Here is an 11,029-nt window from a genome sequence, read left to right on the forward strand (position 1 = left end):
CTCTGTCCCAGTATAAAGAATCACCAGTAGCAGAAGAATCACAAAATTTCAACAACCATTTTGCCCATATACAGGACAGAACTCTTAGAGGTCTTTGGAGAAAAAGCATAATTCTGGCAAACCATGTGAGATTCCTGTTGTAGTTAACAGAGAGCTAGTCAACATAATTAATGGCCTTCATGGCACAGTTCATCCCCTGCTTAAAACAAATGCCTTCATATCATCATTTGAATCTCTCTTACTCTCCCCCAAATTTTCTTCACTGTGTGACTAGATCTCCACTAACTGTAGTCAGACAAAACCAGGCAGGTGAGACCTAATCGTGCCTATGAATAGCAAGATGCCATAGGAGTTTGATGAGACACTGACTGATGGCCCAGCATTGCTTGGGTGCCCAGCAAATATCTAGCTAGCTTTATGAGGTTTGCCTTGACTTTTTTAAGTTCCGCTTTCAAAACTCTGTGGGGCTCCATGAAGCCATGCAATGCACCTGCCTGAGTTGTCTCATAATACAAATAACTGCTCTGTGAACTTAAGCTGCCTGATATCTGGTCAGTTTGGTGTGTGGGCTGAATGATCAGAAGCTTTCTTGCACCTGAACAGTTGGATATGCCAAATGAAAGAATATATTGACATAGTAAAAGAGTACAATTAAATATGCTGGAGCCTTCCAAACAATCCTTTTGGTTTTGTTCCAAATAAAATGTCAAGTAGGATTCCTTATAAAACTTCATTTATAGTTCTATACTCAAACCAGATGAATAATTAGTAAAGATTTAAAAATCACTGATATTTAGGCACAAGAAGTGCTAAAAAGTCATTGCTTTATTAAGAGTATCAGGAATTGCCACCTTTTGCCAAATTCAGATTTTCAATGTCCAGCACAAAACCTGATGGGCTTCTCCTGACATTTTTAGGAGCAGCTGTTATTGGAGCTTTTTTGGCAATCACATTAATTAGTTCCATTGAAGGAGATGAAGTCATGCGTTTCAAATGTCAGAGTTTGGAAACAGCTAGATAATTACTTTATTACCATGAAATTACCAGGTAATTACAGTTCAATGTATTGATTGTGGACCCAGAACAGAACAAACACGTCATGACCCTCAAAATATTATGAAACCAAAACACGCTTCCATTTGAATCTTTGCTGTAGTTTGCTGCAGAGTCGCATAGTATTTTCTATCATGTTTTAGCATTTAGAGATGGATTTATGCAGTTGCACTTTTCTTTTTTTTTCAGAGTAGATATGATTTTTACACCTGGACCTCCATCTACTCCCAAGCATAAGAAATCCCAAAAGGGAGGAGCTTTTTCTTACCCTTCACAGCAGTCTCCCAGGTGAATTTTTTATGCTTAGTAATTTTCACAGATCAAAAACAGAAATAAAAAGTTCATTCATACCAATAAGCATGTCCTTCATTCAGCCAGTGCACTGTTATAGTGATGATACTGAGATGATATTTTGCTATGACACATACATGTGTAAATGTTGAGCCAGAAAGATACTGGGTTCCCTAAGAACAGGGTATGGTGGAAATCCAAGCTTAATGGCTTCTAATCATCTAGCTCAGCTTCTCCGTGGTTTCAAAATGTGGGTTTATGTGAAATACATACATTTGATTGCCAATATACTGAATTTCTAACATTCAACTAGTAAACCCAGCTAAAAACTCAATAAAAATCACCCATAATTTAGAAGTAAACCAGTTATTTTCTTGAAGTTGAAAAAGTTTAATTTTAACACCCCTTCCCCCCCCAAAATGGCAAGCACAGAATTTTAATTTTAATAATGGTACTTTTAAATCAATGATTGGTGAGAATTGTTGAAAGTAAATTGCAATACCAGGTTTCTGGGTGTGAAAATTACAGCACGTTATTCTATCGCTGCATTCCTGATAGCAAGAATTGAATAACAAATTACATTTCTTCTGGTATTTACAACTATCAATCTGTCAATAAATACCACACAAGACCATCAACAATCTGTCCCAAAAGCTGTTATGGTTGCTCGAAAGAAAAATAATCTTATAGAAATTAAATTACCTTAGCTCTAAAAGCATGTGAATGTGGAGACAGAGACCTATCTGTATGGAAGAGGCAATGCTCATTTGGGAAAAAAAAAAAAAGAAGATTGCAATACCTGAATGAGCACTTGTTATCTGTAACCCCATGTACATAATCTGACATGTTTTATCATTTCTGCTTTAGTAAGAGACATTCACAGCTGTATCTTGAATTTTGGTAGAAAGAGAAGAACGGAACCTGTTAAAACAAAAGTTTTAGGGTATATTTGTTCTGAGTCATGTTAAAGAACAAGTGTTTAGAAATTGTTTTTCTAGACTTTGACATAGTCTATGGAAAAGTATAGAAAAGCATAGTTGTATAAATGTAATTTTATGATTGTATAAATAGTCCTAAAATTAAATTGGGCCCTTTGAAGGCAACTGTGAGGCTGATGTGGCCCCCAGTGAAAATGAGTTTGACACCCCTGTACTATCTAGACTATCTCAATATTTTTCACAAACCTGAAATTATTCCACCAATTCTGAGATTAATTTCACTTTCGTTCTGAAATTTTTGTTCATTTTGTTTTTCCTGCACCTTTATCTTAGGTTTTTAACCAAAAGAATTTTAAATTAAAAATCAGGAATATATTTTTTAGAAATGCATTGGAATCACATTGAACAGACTTTTGATTGACTTTGTATGATAAATAACTACATTCAGCTTTTTTCTTATTTCTTACTCTGAGGAGCTATATGAAGATACCACCAACATGGTACTTCTGTTTTCTCTGTTTACTTACCATGATACAAAGAAAAAATGAACACTAATCGAGTTGTTAATTCTTTATAGAAATGATCCATATGTAGCCAAAGCATCTACAACAGACACTGAAGACCAAAGTATGATGGGCAAATTCGTTAAAGTTGAACGGCAGGTATGTAATTTCATGGCATTGATGCAGGTTGAGGCGTTTGTACAGAAATGATGAAGCTGACATAAATTCTGTATGAATATTTGTCTGACCTAAGCAGATTTGTACTATTAATGAGCAAGACTAACACACAATTTATACTAATGATCACAAAACTATGCTGTAAGTTTTTCATTAAAGAATTTAATTAATTGGAAAGTGTGCACTTTGAAACCTGTTGAATGAAAATCATTATATATGGCAGCAAGACCAAAACCATGATGTTTAGATGGGAGTTTTTTATTCCCTTAAATTCCATACTCGTCACATCTGGCACTGAAACGTATTGCTTCCACAGGTATTTGGTGCCCTCTTTGTGCATCCAAACCTGTTGCTTAACAAGTCAAGACACTCTTCTCTTCTATGTAACTAATGGAGGCTTGTGGCATTGATTCACAGCAATTCTTTTCATGGAATGTAAACGTTCAGGCACGAAGTACAATGAAAAGAAAAAGGAAATTAGTCCTGATATCTAACCCTGTAGGACTACTAAAGAGTTAGACAATACGTCTGTATACAAAGATAATTCCATCTGTTGTATTTTGGTGATAACGATTTGTCGTATGGTATCAAGACTTTGGTCATAACATTGTAGACTGCTCTTGGGTGCTGGACTGCCAAATATCCAGCAAGGTTTAGATTTTATTTGGCACAGTTCATAGGGACCAATCTTCTTAATCCAAGGCAATTACAGGATAAATTGGCATCTACTGCAGTCCAGCTTCCACTGGAAAGTCATGTTTATCCTATAATTGCCTTCATGACCAGTAAAGATGACAGCACACCATTGCTGGGATTAGTGCACCTATGGAAGCACTGACTCTTGTGTTGAACAACTGACTTGAAACAATCTCACAACATTGGTATTTTTCAGGTTAATGACATGGGGAAGAAACTGGATTTTCTTGTTGATATGCATATGCATCATATGGAACAGCTGCAAATACAAGTCACTGAGATAAGTCCATTGAAAGAAACTGCTTCTCCTGCAAAGGAGAAGAGAGAAGAAAACAAATATTCTGAATTAAAAACAATAATATATAAATACACTGGGCAATGCCATGAAACTCCTTACAATTTCCAGCAAGTTCCAGTCAACAAAGTCAGTCCTTATGGTTTCTCAGCACATGGTCATATGACTCATTCACAACCTTTATCAACAGGTGGGCAAAACTCTGGCAAACTGCAAGCCACACCTTCCTCAACTTCATATGCAGAAAGGCCAACAGTTTTGCCTATATTCACTTTAATGGACTCCCAGATCAGCTACCACTCTCAAGGAGACCTACAAAGCCCTTACTCAGATAAGGTGTCTCCAAGGCAGAGAAGGAGCTTAACAAGAGACAGTGATACTCCATTATCCCTTCTCTCTGTCAACCATGAGGAACTTGAGCGCTCCCCAAGTGGCTTTAGTATCTCCCAAGACAGAGACGACTTCCCGTTTGGCCCCAACGGGGGATCAGCGTGGATGAGAGAGAAACGCTACCTAGCAGAGGGGGAAACGGACACAGACACCGACCCTTTTACACCGAGTGGCTCCATGCCTTTATCTTCTACAGGAGATGGGATTTCAGATTCAATATGGACCCCTTCAAATAAGCCAGTTTAAAAGTGTGTGTGCGGGCAGTCACTGGTTGACTTCTCCATGTAATGTAAGCATACTTTGTATATCTCACTTACTCTACACCCAAAGCTTACTAGTTCAAAACACCAATTGCTGCATAAGATGCATGTGATATTAGTGCTAGTCATTCTGCACCATTTCATACAATTTACTAATGCAGTTTTTTTCATGCTATCAAAACTAAGGAGCTTAGTTTTGAGCATGGTTTGCATGACTTTACCCTATATAAATGGTACAGCTGATTTCTTCTATGATACATATCTATCTGATACTCTTCAATACAACAATGGTGAATTGGTAACAGGTGAGATATGGTGGTCCTTGCTACATTTTGCAAACGGAGCAGCAAAGTAAAAATATTTTCAGGAGCAATATCCCTTTGTGGAAGCATAATGTCTGGATCCATTTTCCAATATAAGTAAATCAGTCTCTAACCAATCTAGCCAAGAACACCTAATCTTCAAAGCAGGAAAAAAGCTGAGTCAAAGTAAATAACCTTACTGAAATGGTTTTGTGAACTAAATGTTTCTCATGTGATCTAAAATTAAATACAACGTCAAAATGAAATTAGGGGTAGAATTTAAAATTATCAAAGCCACCTCCTGGGACTAGTCATGGGTATTTATTTATTGTAAAATTGTAAATATAAATCTCTCAAAGCAGTTTGAAGATTTCCATTAGTGTTTACAAAATTGCTCAAAGCATTACTTCAATGCTATTTCATAGAAAATCTTTTGCTCAATCCATTTGTTACTTATGGGGCCAAATTTTCTTTCTGTTGCAAAACTGAGGTTGTTCAGTGCAGGGAACTCCAGGTTTCTACACTCCACTCTTTTACTGATTTATGTTCTGCTAAGTAAACTGCATAATGTAACTTTGCCTCAGTTTCCCAATCTGTTAATTTGGAGTTATACTTCTATACAAATATATAGGTTGTAAGGCTCAGTTCACTGTTTGCCAAGTCCTTTGAGTTCCTCACACGTGCAGAGTGTCACTATTCTGTTCCCTGGGAGTTCCACAATGTGGATGCTGCCCAGATCTGTTTCTCTCGTTACTGTTTCTCTTGGAAATAGACTGTTCCAAATCCATAAATGTGTGCCACATTTGAGATCAATGTACAAATAAATAAATCCCGTTCTTGTCACCTGTCCCTGAGCAGCAGAGGGATAAGTATGCTCCGTGGGCATCAGCCAAGTATTTTTTCATGGGAATTGGAAATCATGTTGAGGAAGAGAGAGAACAACCCACTGGGAACAGAACAGAAATGAATCAGAGATCTCACCACCATAGTGAGAACGTACTATCTGTACAGCTAGTGAAACCAAGTCATCTGATGTCAATCCAGGTATCCATGTGTCCATTTTACACCAAGTTTGATGGCTATGCACTCTTTATGGATGGTGGAAAACTGATCAGTACAGTCGCTGAGCACAGGGTACAAGGACCAAAGCACACAACAGCTTGAGGATGAGATTCATCTCATCTTTAACTCAGTTATTGACAATAACTAAATTTCTACTGATTTCAATGGGAGCAGAGAGTGACTTAAATGTTGAATGATCAGAGACACCCACAGTCAGTGGGAAGGTTCTCACGCCTACCCCACTGATCCAAGACTCTCTACCATGTCTCACATCCACCTCCTGTTGAGAGTTATCCCTGTCACTCCACACAATGACTGCTTCACCATGGCTGGAGCACTGACCAACAAAGATGCAAGGATTTGACCCATGTAAGATGTTAGAAAGTGAACTTTCTACAGTGATTGCTTGTGTTATACTAAAGCTGCACAACTGAGCATTGTTGGCACATCCAATCAGAGCATGAGGAAATTAAACACTTGACTGGGATGCCCATGTGTAAGTGGGCATTGCACAGGTCTGGACAGGGTGCTGTTCAATGGAAGATATCTTGCTGGGTTTTGTCCACTGTAGTAAACTTCATATCTGATTCCTCAGTATCACTGACATCTCATAACAGTCATTCCACTCAGGGACCTTCTATTCTCTTCCAGAGGTAGGTAGTGTCGTCATCTTATTTTTTATTCTCTAGTTAAAGAGACATCAAAAGGCTTATGATCTTCTTTGAAGAGAAAGCTCTGGTGAGACCTTATTGCAGCCTTTCAGTACTTAAAAGGGACTGATAAGAAAGATGGGGACAGACATTTTAGCAGGGGCTGTTGCAATAGGACAAGGGGTGATGATTTTAAACTAAAGGAGGGAAGATTCAGGCCAGACATGAGGAAGAAATTTTTTATTATGAGGGTGGTGAAACACTGGTCCAGGTTGCCCGCAGAGGTGGTGGATGCCCCATCCCTGGAGACGTTCCAGGCCAGGCTGGACAGGGCTCTGAGCAACCTGATCTGGGTGAAGTTGTCCCTGCTCATTGCAGATGGGTCCGACTAGATGCGCTGTGAAGGTTCCTTCCAACCCAAACTATTCCATGATTCTATGATACTTACTTCATCTACTTCTTCAGCTATATTATGGTACATCCTTCTGGAATGGGTCTTCAGGGAGAACAAATTGCTGTAGTTACTTGAGTAAATAGTGCAGACCAGTTACAGCCTCTGAAGACTGAACTGAGTACATGGAGCTGTTCTAAGGCCAGTACTACAATGACATGAGGTACAATTTTAGTAATTACTTAATTGACAAAACAGCCATTGACCTGAAAGATAATCTGAATTCTTGGAAGCACCTGTATTGCACCTGCCTCAGGCTTTCTGATACTTGTCTGTGGCAGTTTCTAAGATTTAACCCTCACATGATGAATGAAAAAGAACAAAAAAATATTTTAACATTGCTAGATGACTTCTGAAATTGTTGCAAGTATATGCTAAGACAAGCCTGCTTCACTTTTCTTGTATGTCAAGTGATTGGCATTCCTACTGATTTCATATAAGTTCAGCCCTTTTTAAAATGCTTTCTACATCTGAGCAATTGAGGCAGCCAAAAGCCAAGTGCAATCTGAGGAATTGCTTAGTGAATGTCTTTGACAGTGGCTATGCCAGGCAGTTCCTTGCCTAATTCACCCTCAAAATCCTTAGTTCAGGTTTCTAATCTCTCCCATGCCAGGTAATATAAAAGGTAATCTTTTCTCAGTATTAAACTTGGCTGAAAAATCCAGAAATCATCTCATTTTAAAGGTATGTGCATTCCAAGGGAAAAACCCAAGCAAGGGCTGAGATTTGGATGAATCTTCACCTGCACACAGAGTGCAGCCCCAGAGAGAGCGGGATTTGGGGTGCCCTGTGTTGGGAACACTGAGTAGCTGAACTGTATTTGAGTTTGTGTCATCAATGGGTTGTAAGCACTAATTTAAAATGTCCAGTTTACAAACCTCAGATCAAGTATCTGTAACCACATCATGAAGTATCTAATGATGTGCTAATTAGCCAGGTAAGGTCTGCCTCTTGAAAGGTACGGATGGTAAACTCGGCAAGACCCTGTGCTGTGGACATCTCTGGATCCTCTGGAAGAGACCAAAGAAGAAGAAGATCAAGGAAGCTTGATTGGCTTATTTTAATATTTATTTTTTTCTAACACACTTTTTTGTACTGAAACTGGTCATTGGTCTGTTCAGAAGGGCGGTGCGCTTAGCAGCTCTCTGTCTCCTACATCATCTGGATTAAAAAGAGGGTGTGCAGCAGTTCTGCTCTCTGTGGTGACAATAGGCACATGCCAAGGTGTCACCAGCCAGGTGAGATTTGGAGACCATCCCTGATCTGGGATGTGCACACAACATCAGACTTCAGTTCAAGTTGAGTTTAGGAAGTGAATCAAACTTGGAACTGCATTTTACGTTCCTGCCATACGTACCAGACAAAACCAAGTATCTGTGACTATTGACTCCAGCAACATTTAAGAGGTTAGGACCTGTTTTGCAGAGCAGGTTCACTGCATACAAACAATCCATTATTCACAATTTCATTTGAGAGAGACATCTGGGTCAATACTACTCTTCATCCTAGGAATGAATAAGATATATCCCTTCTTCCACTTGCATGCAACATTTCAGTTTAACAGCTGTCAATTTGTTTGGGTCAGTATCTAATCTGACACTTTGTTTACATATAGTTAATATTAAAGAGAATTAACCATTGGAACCCACTCTTCACTGACTCTTAACTCCAATGAGTGACCAAGGATTCATTCCAAGCCTTGAGATGTTTTCCATAATCAGAAAGTTTGAGGCTTATGTCTGTTTACCTTGAAGTCAGAAAGAAACCTTCACAAACTGATGCACTGGGAGCAAGAATGGGTTCTAATCTGCCTTTATTTATGAATTTTCTTGTGAAAGACAGAACTGACCTGGAGGCATTTTTCTTAGCTACATTTTTACACTGATTTTTCAGACACTACCAAATGACATACATCTGGAAGTTTTTGAAAGGGTGAATCTGTATTTACATTGTATATCTCTCTTTGCAGCATTATTATCAATCAAGCTTTCTCACTTTAGATTCAAACTGGGAATATTTCATTAAGATAGAAGTGAATGTTCAGCTAAAGTATGCAGGTATAGAAAATGCAGTTTTTGCTCCATTTAAGGAGTTGTTTCTTTAAAAGAAAATCTAGTCAGGTAGTGGTCCTTACCTTGGCTTTTCCCTGCACTGAATTAATCCATCTGGCTCCTATCAAAACAAAAAGGAATTCAGCACATGGAGAGATTGATTGAAAAGTCCCTAAAGTGACTTTGGCTATATTTGCTCTGTTCTTATCTGGAACTTTGCTGCATTGTTATGGTTCAGAGTGGAAATAGTTTTAAATTTTTCTGCTTCAAATTGTGGCCCAGCAGCATGGCAAACTAATTCCCACCTGAACACATACGTAGCAGGGCTGCTGATTTGTGGCCTTCAGCCGAGCGCCGTGGTCCATTCAGTTCACAAGATCACAGCTTAAAGCAATGAGGAAATGCAGATTAATGAGTAAATTCAGCCCTGCTGGGAGCCCAGTTGTCACAGGGGTGTCACATTGGATTGTGCATGAACTGACTTTGTCCTGGTAATGCAGAGCCCATGAGAAAGAGCTGGATCTTGGGTCCTTGCACCCCACAGCCCCCACCACTAAGCTTCAGGTGCCTCAATTTTCGATAGCACCTCACAAATTTGGAGTGATATCACTTTTTCAGGAACCCAGATGAATGTGGGTGTTCACTTTTGAAGACCAGTTTCAGAGGTGCAGGGAAAAAGGGGCTGTTTTCAAGTGATTTTATCTGGGCACTGTGGGAACAAAGGTCCTGGGTATCACTAATGCTTCTGATTATTTAGGCTGTAAGATTCGATCCTTCCCAATTCAGCTTTTAGTAGCTTCCTTCTAATGTCAAGTGAAGCAAAATACTGGAAGTGGGATCCTATTTCCATCCTATAGAATATGCTGAGACTGAAGGTTACATAGCCAACTGCATTTTGTTTTCTAGTTATGGCATCTTATTATTACTGGTATTTGTGCCTTGCTCACTGAAATTCTCTCCATGCTACAAAGATGCTTTTCAGATTCTGGCTGACAAGGGAACACAACTTTTATACAAGTGGCCTTTAGTGCTCTTTATAATATTATTTATTGTAATTTTTAAACTGTATGTGTAATTTATATTCTGGCACTGTCCAATATTTGAACAACTTTAATATGTTTATTTCAATATATTATGCAAACAATACTTCTTAACTGATTTTTTATGTTCTGTCTTTAAAAACTGCACCACTTATTAATAAATAGAAATTTCAATTATTATGTGGAGAATTTGTTTTCATTTAAATCATGATACATGCGTACACATTCAAGGACCACAGTGTCAAATGTGCCCCCAGCAAAGACATTGACTTCACTCATTCAGGACTGAGCTCATAGTGCACTTTATCCAGCTTCCACAGCCAATCCTGCTGTAACATAAAACAAAATTGATCCTGTTATTTGTGATTTCTTTTAGTTTTGTGGCCATGTAACTTATATGGCTTTGATCATATGTACGTGAGAAAAAGAAAACTAGGGAAAAATACATTTAAAATAGAGACATCAATGTGCTACAATATGAACTTACAGGCAAAGTATATGGGGAACATAGTAATGGTACCAAGCTGGCTACAGGGTTAAGTTGGGAGTTCAGTTTCCTGAGTTCTGTTGCTTTGTTTCTGTGTGGTCCCGGCCTCACATCTTCAGCTGTCTGTCCATCTGTCCATCTTCCTGATGTGTAGAACCGCCAGAAGGCTGCTCACGTGCCTCCCAGTAACATTGGGGGACAGTATGCACTGTGTAAAATGTCTTGCCCTCTGAAGCAAATAGGAGAGTGTTACTGACAAAAATGAATCTCAAACATCTTCTCTGCAAATGGTTTGGCTTGCAGTTTTGGCTGGAGATAGCATATTAATGGTATCAAATATGCATATATAAAAACATGTATAGAGTACGTAGTTTTTTTTCTCC

General features: G+C 38.6%; 1 protein-coding gene across 2 annotated transcripts in view; it reads left to right on the plus strand.

Annotated features, from left to right (window-relative positions):
• Nucleotides 1-5,139, plus strand: part of KCNQ3 (potassium voltage-gated channel subfamily Q member 3) — a 211,255-nt gene extending 206,116 nt beyond the window's left edge. For both annotated transcript variants that reach the window (XM_065831534.1, XM_065831536.1), the window contains 3 exons: nt 1,243-1,341; nt 2,860-2,944; nt 3,855-5,139. In XM_065831534.1, the coding sequence (XP_065687606.1) occupies nt 1,243-1,341; nt 2,860-2,944; nt 3,855-4,589 (919 nt within the window). In that variant the 3' untranslated portion in view covers nt 4,590-5,139. The remainder of the gene's footprint in view (nt 1-1,242; nt 1,342-2,859; nt 2,945-3,854) is intronic.
• Nucleotides 5,140-11,029: the final 5,890 nt, after the last annotated feature.

This window comes from Patagioenas fasciata, chromosome 2 (assembly GCF_037038585.1).
Source record: "Patagioenas fasciata isolate bPatFas1 chromosome 2, bPatFas1.hap1, whole genome shotgun sequence".
NCBI classification, from domain to species: Eukaryota; Metazoa; Chordata; class Aves; order Columbiformes; family Columbidae; genus Patagioenas; species Patagioenas fasciata.